The 10842-nt window shown below is 45.7% G+C and overlaps 1 protein-coding gene across 1 annotated transcript; it reads right to left on the bottom strand.

The window, feature by feature from the left end:
* Positions 1 to 1142: 1142 nt before the first annotated feature.
* LOC118479030 (D-glycero-beta-D-manno-heptose-1,7-bisphosphate 7-phosphatase-like) lies at positions 1143 to 1712 on the bottom strand. Its single transcript, XM_035973588.1, has one exon. It carries the CDS (start codon positions 1710 to 1712, stop codon positions 1143 to 1145), a length of 570 nt encoding a protein of 189 aa, XP_035829481.1.
* Positions 1713 to 10842: the final 9130 nt, after the last annotated feature.

Here is a 10842-nt window from a genome sequence, read left to right as displayed (position 1 = left end):
TATGGTGATCACCAAGGTCGAGTGGAATTGATCAGCTCAGCTTAAGCTTTAATCTTTAAGAGGAAAGGAGCTGTTGCCTTCGCTGCGCTCCGGCTTTAATGTTGATGTATTTTTCGATATTGGAGATTATAATGACATCCTTTGAAACCTCTCGCTTTAATCCGGCCACGGAATTTGCCCAAGAATTTTTACCCGATCCTACTGATTCTGTACTTGGAGATTTGACCGAGGGGCATTACGGGAGTACAAGCCTAGACAATACGGAGTTTCAGTCTTGGTTGGCTCAAGTGAATGAACAGGTCCTGATGATTACGGGCAATCAAATTGACCTGTACAGCTTGGCTGACTGGATGAGTCGTGACTGCTACGACCAAGGTTTTAGCCCCGAGGAAGGAGCCTATGAAGCGCTGGCCCATGATGACATTGGCATAGAATTGCTTGAGGTATATTTGAGTCAAATCATTTGACTAGCTCATGCCGCCTGACTTTATTCCCCCTGATTTTTTCCCTTCTGATTTTTTCTCGTCAGATCAATATGTAGATCAATCCATGTTTAAAAACTCTGAATGGAACAGCATAGCCTTTGAGCAGTATCTGTTGATTCAAAATGAGATGCAGTTTCAGACGGAGCATCTCCATCGACAGGTGCGGTATTACTTAACCAGTTCACTTGCTTGCAGTACAGCTGCGGCATTGGGCTTTCAAGGCGGGTGGCTCAGCCATCCAGGCATCCTTGCTGCATGCCTGATAGGTCTAGTATTAGGAGCAGCGGGAAAGCAAGTGTTAAGCCATAGCTTAATGACCCTATGGGACTTGATGACGACCCAGGTAGTACTTGAGCAAAACCTAAGATCGGCATCATCCCTTAGCGGAGAAGCTTCCTCTGGAGATACTGATCCCCCCATAGATTCAGAGGCGGACTCTGGACCCCTCATCCCTATTAAAGGGGAGCGGGGTCCAGTGTTTCTAGGGGATCTCCAAGGTCACCAGGGCACTATGGTACGAGCCTCCCGCAAGATTGAGCGTCATGAGCACATGGAGAAGACTCTGCATCTGTGCTTTAACCTTGCTATCCTTTACAGTCTTGCTAACTTTATGATTCTGATTGCGTTTCAGTTCTTCGATCAGACTCCTTGGTCGCTCTAGTTCAGCTGCAACAGCTCTTCTCGCCACTTGTCGGCTGAGAGAAATGTTACGCCTGCCATTTCCGCTGCAGCAAAATCCTCTGGCCGATCCCCAATCATCAGCGTTTCGTCTTGGCTGGCGTTGTAATATTGCATAGCATGCTTAAGCATTCCTGGCCCTGGCTTCCGGTAGTAGCTTGTATTCAAAAGCGATAGCTTATTCTCCTCTGAACTATCCTTGTCCTCTTGGTTTAAGTCAATGCATGTTCGAGATCCTTCTGCAATCTGATCGGTGATATGCATCTGATTGCCTTCTAGGTCTGGACAAAAATACGTCGCATCTATGAGTCGATTACACAGATAGCGACAGTAGGCCATCTCCTGATAAGCCTCTTCTAATGTCTTATGGCCCGCAGCTACCCCGCCCTGGTTAGAGGCGATCGCCAAGTATCGACCTTTGCTCTTATACCACTCCAGCCCCGAATAAACGCCAGGGAGTAACACCTGGTCCTGTGGATGCTGCACAAACTTTTCGCCACTAGCAGGTGTCGTTATAGTGCCATCTTTATCCAAGATAATTAATTTCATTGAGGTAAATGGGCAGAGGTCCCATAGCGAATTTATATTTTGTTAACAATTGTAACGGTAATTATTTTATTGCAGCGAGCGTATTTTGTTCACACCGGAAACGGCTTGTGAGCAACTAATAATAATAATAGGGCCAATAAAATATAATGATCAGGATTAACAAAGCAGTCGAAAATTTATTGATTCAAATAAATAAATACTCTTGAATTAGAAGGCCCAGGGTATTTATTATTTAGGCTTATGCAATTATCTAACAAGCTTTTGTTTAACTTCCAGCTTGCCTCTGGTTCTGGCTCGACCTCTGAGGGTAAGCAGTCTTCCTGGTCATTCCCTAATTTCTTAAGACGTTCCTCTTTAACTCAGACCCAACACTGGGTATACAAGATTTATGAACAGCCAGATCCACAAAGACTTCAGGAGGTCATTGTGGTCGAAGGGCATAGTTTAGAGGTGGAGGGAGCTGTTCAAATTAACAACGTAGAAGGGTTCTTGCCGGTCGTTAGACAATTACAAAAAAAGAAAACTGGTGCCTATGCTCATGTGGTTAAATTCCTAAAGAATGGTAGGGTTGAAGATCAGTTTATCCTTCAAACGAAGGATTGACAAAACAATCCACATGGTAAATGTTTGCTTGCCTCAAGGGTGGTTACGCAAAAGCTGGATCTTTGCTCTACAATTACAAGCATTTTATTTCTGAGGAAGTTCTAGTTTTCAGATCAAATCCGTAATCACTCGCTTGCCAATTTTTATTTTTGTAACTAATATGAGTATCCCTGCTGAGCTAGCGATTGATTATCGTTGTGAGCCCTATGGCGTTGAAATGCATATTACAAATAGCTCTGATCAGATTGAGTTTATTGCTGGATTAGTCTTTGAGCTGCAGCTTAACCATTCTCCAACTGGGACTTTAGGTTGCACCTTGTATCCGCTGGGCAATCACAGGTTTTGGTTAGTGGCTAACTGGTCTAAGATTCAGCCTCATGAAACGATTAGCTGTCTCTGGCTAACTGATTGTGATCAGCCCTTGGTAAGAACCATCGATATGAGTTATGAAAACAATCGGGCTTGCTTGCCTTTGATTGCTAGCCCGTGATCGAATGCCTGCCGTGGATTCCCCTCCCGCAGGCTGTAGCTAAGGAGCTAGCCACATGCCCAATGTACAAAATATCGAGTCCCAAGTTTCAGGTATCACTGAGAACGTCCGTCACAATGAGAAAGGTATCGATCGCCTAGATGGTGAGTTGAAGCAGTTCCGCGCTGAAGTTCAGTCTGAGTTCAAGGATGTGTGATCGGACAAGAGGATTACTCGGATGAGTTCTTGGCTGATTTTCAAGACTGCTTGCAATACGAACTGCCTGGATTGAAGGTAATCCGCAAGCCAACGACAGTTAGCATTGGTCATGATTGGAAAGATCACTTTTTCAATAGGTTGCAAAGTGCTTGGGAGAATGCGATTGAAGCAGCATCAAATTAACAAAAAGGGCTGTGTGCACCCAGCCCTAAAACAATATCAAAAGTTGTGTTGAAAATATTATGACTGAAAAAGAACTGATCAAGCTAATTGAATCCAATGCTAAAGCCATTGAAGCAGCATCTTCAGAGTTTCAAGAGCAAGGCCGCAAAACCGATCAACGGCTGGCTAACCTAACCCAATCCATAGTTGAACTAACCCGGCTGGTGGCTGGGTTTATGCGCGACAACACTGACGCTATGGTTGAGCTGCGCAGTGGGCAAGTCAAGTTGCTTGAGGATCGCGCCTCTACCTTTGAGCTAATCAACAGCAATCGTGAGCTTATCAGTAGCAATCGTGAGCTGCTGGAAAAGCAGGGGGAGTTGATTGCTGACAACAAACAACGGATTAACCAACAGGCAGAGATCCAAACACAGACCAATGAATCTTTGAATGCGATCGCAGGTGCACTTAAAAAAATTGCTAGCAAAAAATAGGATATTAATTAATGTCTGAAAACTGGTATGTCAAAACAAAAACTTCTCAATGCCCCACATGCGGCAAGATTCTTGATGCAGTCACCTCTCTAGAGGAAGAGGTCTCTCAGCCCAGACCTGGAGATCTAACTCTCTGCATCGACTGCGGGCAAAAACTGATATTCAATCTAGATCTTTCTGTCAGCAAACTAGAGGGGAACATACTACAAGAAGTACTAGAAGAAGATCCAGAAGCAGTTGAGGAACTTGATCGAAACTGGAATTATTTTCAATCACAAAAGTAGAATTATCCAGCAAACAAATCTTTCATTGGGCGACCTTAAGGTCGCCTTTTTTTTTTGTACCTAATTAGAGGAATTCCTATGGAAAATTTTCAACTATTTCAAACTCAAGAGCTTGTGCTTGAACACCTAGACAAGCAAAAATTTCTGGCGTGGTTAGAGACCAAGGACCGGAACGAAATTGTTGGTCATGCTCGGCAAGCCTTGGCTTGTCCGCTTAGTTATTATCTGCAAAAGGTGACCCATCTCGATATCGAAGTTTGTCATTTTCATTCGCAGCTTATCAAGGAAGGCAAGGTTTACGGGAGAGCATACGGGAACTTGAAAGCCCTGTCTCTTTAGAGCAGGGATGAAAAGGACTCGGGCAGATTTATCTGCCGTCTTTTAATTCGCGATAAAGTATAAAAGTGAAAACGTTTAAGTTCAAGCTATATAACCATAAGCGCTGTAAGAAGCTTCATCAGTCGATTAATGCTGCCTCTAGCATATGGAATCACTGTATTGCTTTGCACAAGCGATATTATCGGCTCTATGGCCAGCACTTAAGCTGTTCCAACCTGCAAAAGCACATTGCCAAGAAGCGCAAGACCTCAGCGTACTGGCAATTGGTAGGTTCTCAATCGATGCAGGATATCTGCCAGCGCATAGAGCGAGCCTACCAGTTGTTCTTCAAGTACCATAGTCGAGGCACTAAGCCACCTGGGTTTAAGAAGCGAATCAAATACAAATCCTTCACCCTCAAGCAGTCAAGCTATAAGTTGCTTGGCAAAGGTCGGATCAAGATTGGCCAGCAGATCTATCGATACTGGAACAGTCGCGAGATCCAAGGAAACGTCAAAACCATCACCGTCAAACGTAATCCACTAGGCGAGATATTTATCTTCGTCGTCACAGATCACGTAGACGAACATCAACAACCCATGACAGGTAAAAGCGCAGGGTTTGATTTTGGATTAAAGACTTTCCTGACGATATCGGGTGGTTCTGAGATCAAGAGTCCTTTGTTTCTAAAGCAAGGAATTAATCAGATCGCGCTAGCCCATCGCCACCTTTCTAAAAAGCAGAAGGGTTCTAAGGGGCGTGAACGAGCTAGAAAGCATTTAGCTCGGGCTTATGAAGCCATCAAGAACAGGCGAACAGACTGGTTTTGGAAGCTGGCTCATCAGCTTACAGACCAGTATGACCACTTATTTTTTGAGACGCTTAACTTAAAGGGAATGCAGCGGCTATGGGGTCGTAAAGTCAGCGATCTAGCCTTCCGTGAATTCCTGCAAATTTTAGCGTTTGTTGCCTGCAAAAAGGGCAAGACTGTGGGTTATGTAGACCAGTGGTATCCGTCGAGCAAGACTTGTAACCATTGCAAGCATGTACTGGAGTCGTTGCCCTTAGATGTGCGGCGTTGGCGCTGTCCTAGTTGTCAGACGGTCAATGACCGTGATGGTAACGCAGCGAACAACATTAAAGAGGCAGGATCTCTGTCTCTGGGAGTAGGCGATGTTAGACCGTCTCTGACGGCAATCGCTGCTTGAGTCCCGAATCCCCCGTACTTTAGTCGGGGGAGTGGATCAAGGCGACCAAGGCCATTGAAACTTTGACTGGGAGCAGGATTCAACTTCCTGGCTTGGGACCAAACCCCCTAGACTGATTGAAGTCTGTTGCTACGCGAGAGCTAACCCATCGTCCTCCCTTCGCAGCTCGATGTTCTGCAGCTTTGACCGCGCGAACTTTAGCCACCCTGGCCTGGTCGGCGGGGGGACGATGCAGCTTTTGCTTAGCAGCACTAGCAGTGCTGGCGTATATAGGAGTGCGACGCACCTGGCCTGTGCGTTTGTCCGCAAAGAAATAGGCTTTATTCGTCAAAATTTTTGCTCCTTTATTTTTTTTGATAGCTAACGCAATAGTGCCGTAATATCACCTTATGTTCAAAGTATTTATTCAAACACTGGGGGCGCATGAAGACAATTGAATTCCCACTACTGCTTTCTCCAAGAGAGAAGGCTGAGGTTATCAGCTGGATGGAGATACTCAAGCAAGTCTATAACAGAGGCTTAGCGCTACTGGAATGGCGTCAGTATTCCAATCGCTTACAGAAAATCCAAGAGGCCCCCGTAAATCCAGACATCTTATCTGCCTGGGGGTTCTTGAATCCACCACCTAAGTTAGAGCTGCCTCAGGTCTTATTCTCTCGGCCTTCTGTGCCGGAGGAGCCAGCTGAACCAGAGGCTAAATCTAATAAGCGGGTGCCCGCACCCAAGCATTGGGCGATTGGTACCCCTGCAGACCCTGATGTCCTAGACCGATGGGGGTTCTTTGATTCCCAGGTTCCTCACCACGAACTCACATACAATACACCAGTCGCACTACAGGTGACTAAAGCCTCAGATGGCGAGTGGGCGATGTATTGTGATCTGGCTATTGAGCAGCGGATTGACCGACGCAAGTCTTGGGATGTCGACAATATTGAATTGCGCCCCGCCTGCTGTCTAGTCAAATCTCACTGGCTTACGGATCCCTTGATTGATTCCTATGGTGTGACTGATCTGCGCAAGCCTTTTGCGAAGAAGCGCTGGGAGTTGTTAGAGGACGCGACGATTCCCCTGGTCTACATCAATGACTATATTGCTATTGTTTTGGCTAAGTCCTGGGAGAATTATTTAGACCCAAAGCGTAAGGAGATTCGTCGACCGCGCTACAAGAGTCGCGGCGATCATGTGAATACCATCCCTAGCCAGTCCTTTCGAGGTCAGTGCAAATTAGACCTAGAGAACGATCAAGTCAAGTTGCCTGGACTGAGCTGGCAATATATCCCTAAGCTCAGCGATCGCCTGGGTAAACTGATGGCCCGACAAGAGCAGCATATGCGCACCCATCCAGAGGACTACCCAGAGCTGAATGAGAAGCTAGAGGAGCGCCAAACTCTTTTGAACGTAATCCGCTGGCTGCAAACGGATCAGCAGATGCCTGAAGACCCCAAGGGATTCTTAAAGCAGGTTGTGAAAAAGGTAGATGCCTGGTGCTCTCAGCACAAGAGCAAGCAGGTGGCTATATCTAAGCTGCAGGCTTTAGCTGAGAAGCGAGCTATAGATCTGATCATCCCTGAACTCTGCCTGCCTGGTTCGTTTCACATCCTTCGTCGAGGCCAAAAGTTTTTCCTCCAGCTCACCTTGCGGGTACTGGTTAGTCCTGGCAATCCTCGACCAACACCCATTGGCATCGATCTAGGGTTTAACTATTTGGCCGATACTACCAATGGAATTCGCATCAAACATCCTCAACTGGATCATTTCAAAGAGCGAATTAATGCCCTTAGAAGAGTCCAGTCTAATATGAAGCTTGGCTCTGAAAACTGGAAGCGCATCAATACTAAAATTGTCGCCATTGAACGGCGTCAGTCTCGCTGCAAACGGAACTACCATCACTATTACAGCTCCTGGTTTGTAGATGCGAATCAATATATCGCGATTAAAACATTCGATCCCAAGGCTGCTTTAGGTCGTCCCCTGCCTATCCCCAAAAAAGATGGAGAGGGTTATTCTCCAAACGGTCGAGAGGAGCAGCGGTTACTGAATGAACAGATTCGAACTATTGCCCTAGGCCAATTCGTCTCGTTGATTAAGCAGAAGGCTGTGGATCGAGGGGCGGATCGGGTGGTTGAAACAGTGTCTGTTAAGCCCGAGGCTACCCCTCGGGAGATACTAGAAGCTTCTAGCTTTGATGTTCCCCCCATAGAGCAGTCACCTGAGATTAAGCCAGTGCAGTTAGATGGGCTAGTTAATCCAGCCCACACTCCTAAGAAGTTTCAGCGTCGTAAACGTAAGCCAGTGAAGGAACGAAAGATTGATTTAAAGATTTAAAAATTGTGATACCATTCAGTTAGCCAAACACAGCGTTCTGGCATTAGCGTTCCAATATTTTTCAGATAAAACCTTTGAGACTATGTCTCCGTCTGGCGGTCCACAGTCAGGCGTATTAGCCCAAAACCCTTCGGGGACACGGGAAGATAGCCAGTAATGTCTATCATGCAGGGGAAAAGTAATAACGATTCCCTGGCTTATGTTCCACGTACCTTGGCAATTAAAGAGCTAGGCAAAGGCTTTCGCGCACCCCTGGACATGGCAAATACCTTGCTGAACAATTGATGAGTCAATTGACGTGAGAAAACTTGGGCATGGCAAGCTTGGATATTTTTTAAGCAAAGGCTTTTGCACACCCCTAGGATGGATTAGCGTAAAGCAGGACAGGGAGAATGTCTAGGGTAACAGCAGGACAAGCAGAAACTTTAAGTGGATACATGCATGCCAGCACAAAATCAAGGTATGGACGGCTGGATGTTCTATTGATGGACGGCTGGATGTTGTATGTGATCTGAAAGAGGCGGGAGATGAAGAAGCGGGAGATGTTTGAGTTTTGCGGGCTGAATTGTTAATGGACGGCAAGATATCTTATTTCCATGCTCCTTGGGACGCTACAAAGTTTTTCCGATAAGCGGACACATGCAGATTGATTTTTTGTAAGTAGGAAAAATTCAGGGTAAAGACAGGCAGTATTTGGACATGGGGCCGAGCCATAGACAACAACAAAAAGCGGCAGTTCTAGCTGGATTAACTTGAAGCAGGACAGGAAGAAAGTCAAGGGCAAGCAGTAGGATAGGCAGCAAGACAAGAAGGAAGACTACTAGGTGACAAATTCTTGAACTGGAAGTTCGTGGTGCCGGACACTTGGATATATGCAGGCGAATACTTTTGATTATTGGGCATGAAGGTATTGGTACATGTTGGAAAGTCTGAGAAAATACCCTGGAAAATATCTTGATGAAATTAGATTTCTTGCCCAAGCTGGATAAGTTGACAGTGGTACAGCAAGCAGGAAAGAGTGGATAAGTTATTAGAGCATTTGGACGAGTTGAAATATGAATTGAAAGAACTGGACAATAACCGCATTAAAATATTTGTTCGAAAACTACAAGGTACTGTTTGCCTGGACATGTGAATGAACCGATGCTCTTGAGTTTGCAAGAAAATAGTTGGAGATCTCCAAGCAATTACGTTAGAAACTTAGTTGGAAAGAGATGAATGGTTGTCTTAAGGCTGGGGGAAATACACGGGAGAACACTCGGTAGCTTGGTAGCCCCGTGACTTCAGTCCGGGGTGGAAAAGCGACTCGGGCAGATTTATCTGCCGTGGTAAAATTAAGGTAGTTGCAAGACTCAAAGACCTGATTGGTTGGGGCTTAACATCCCGTGAGGACAAACATACCTGTCGGTAGCAAAGTTGTTCCATCAGCGAGAGATTCAATTTCAGCAACGAGACAACAAAAGTAAGCTGGATGACTGCAAGGTCGGACAGTCTAGAGGGACGATTGACGGTCCCTAAGCGTCCTGTTGGAAAGTGACAGAAGTTTCAGCAAGAAGTGCTCGAAATCCCTAAGCGAAGCAGGGGAATCCCCTAGGCTTCAGCCAGGGGAGTAGTCAATGGAAAGATTGGTGAATACCTTCAAGTTGGGACGTACCTAACCTATTGCGACTGCAATCCCAGGGAAAAATGGACAGGCAAACGCTGGGCGGCTAGCATAAACTGCTGGAAATTGGAGATGGCATCCTGGCCGAAAAGAGTTACTGCTTTCGGTTTTTGCCTTCGCTGCGCTTCGGCTAAAGTGCTTGAACTCTTGTTGGATTTAAAGAATTAACGGAAAGATATTATTCCAGGAAAATACCTTTCCTACTCGGGAACAATGAATCAAGAGTAGGAAATGCATAGAAGATCGGATGAGCAATTTTTGCCCCGGTGGCTTAAACCACCGGGGATTTTTGTGCTTGTTCTCGTTTGAGCATTGCCCTCTGCCTCGCTCTTTCTTTTACTGCCTCTTTTCTTAAAGCCTCCTGCAAAAGCTCTTTCTCAGAACGTTCTTCTGCCTGTTCTACTTTCTTCTTCCATGCCTTTTCTTCTTCGAGGTACTCCTCAAAATCCTCTACCTCCCTACGTACAGGGTTCATAACTGTGACGTTCAGTTCCGCCATCGCATCTTTGATCATTTGGGGCGTTGGGGAGTTTTTATGTCTACGGCCATTCTTGGGGGGGAACTTATTGCAAGGGCTGTCTGGGTCGTGCCAGTGCTCAAGGGTGACGCCCCACACGGTAACGATGTGTTTAGGCGAGAGGCGCATCAGGTGACGGCAGAGGTTCTGAGACTCAGGCAGATAGGAATAATGCTCATTCAGGATCAAAAGGACATTTGCAGCCCGAATCTTTCGGTGGGCTTGTTGAGGTAGTAAGCCAATACGCTCCCTAATGTATGTGGCGAAGTCATCAAACAAATCCTCGTACAAGCGACGATCCCGAATCATCTTGTACGCATACCCTTGGTAAACCATCTCTGTAATGCGGTCGTTATAGCGCTTGTCTACGTAGCCCTCCAGCTCCTCTAGACTCATTGTCTGGAAAGGCTTTAGTAGCTTGAACTTTTTCATGGCGTCTCCTTTACAGCTATTGATGTCTTGATGATGTCTTGGCTTGTGAGCCTGTTATTCAAGCCTGTTATTCTATCGTAGCGGAAAACATGCCTGGGAGAGGCCAGTCTTTAGAAAGTACTTTACATTAAAGGCTTTAGCCTACTAGCGCCTTCTGTTTATTATTAAATCCCTATAGATTTAATGTTGTATTGTTATTGTAAGTAGGTGTGAAATCTATGACTCAAGTTCAAAATCAAGTTCAAAATCAAACTCCCAATCAACCTGTCTTTATTGATCCCTTCAAAACCAGTACCCACAGTACGGTTGACTCCTTAGTCGCTAGTAAAATTCACGATAATACTTCTATCCGAGCGGCCCAGGACAAAATCCCTTTCAGCAGTGATTTAACGGTCCATGATATCTGGGAGCATCTTGCGGACAAGGACTTATATCG

This window comes from Aplysia californica, unplaced genomic scaffold (genome assembly GCF_000002075.1).
Source record: "Aplysia californica isolate F4 #8 unplaced genomic scaffold, AplCal3.0 scaffold01468, whole genome shotgun sequence".
NCBI lineage: Eukaryota > Metazoa > Mollusca > Gastropoda > Aplysiida > Aplysiidae > Aplysia > Aplysia californica.
This window is presented reverse-complemented; position numbering and strand designations above follow the sequence as displayed.

Excerpts from the sequence above, each read along its gene's own strand:
- LOC118479030 (XM_035973588.1), bottom strand. The coding sequence starts at position 1,712 with ATGAAATTAATTATCTTGGATAAAGATGGCACTATAACGACACCTGCT.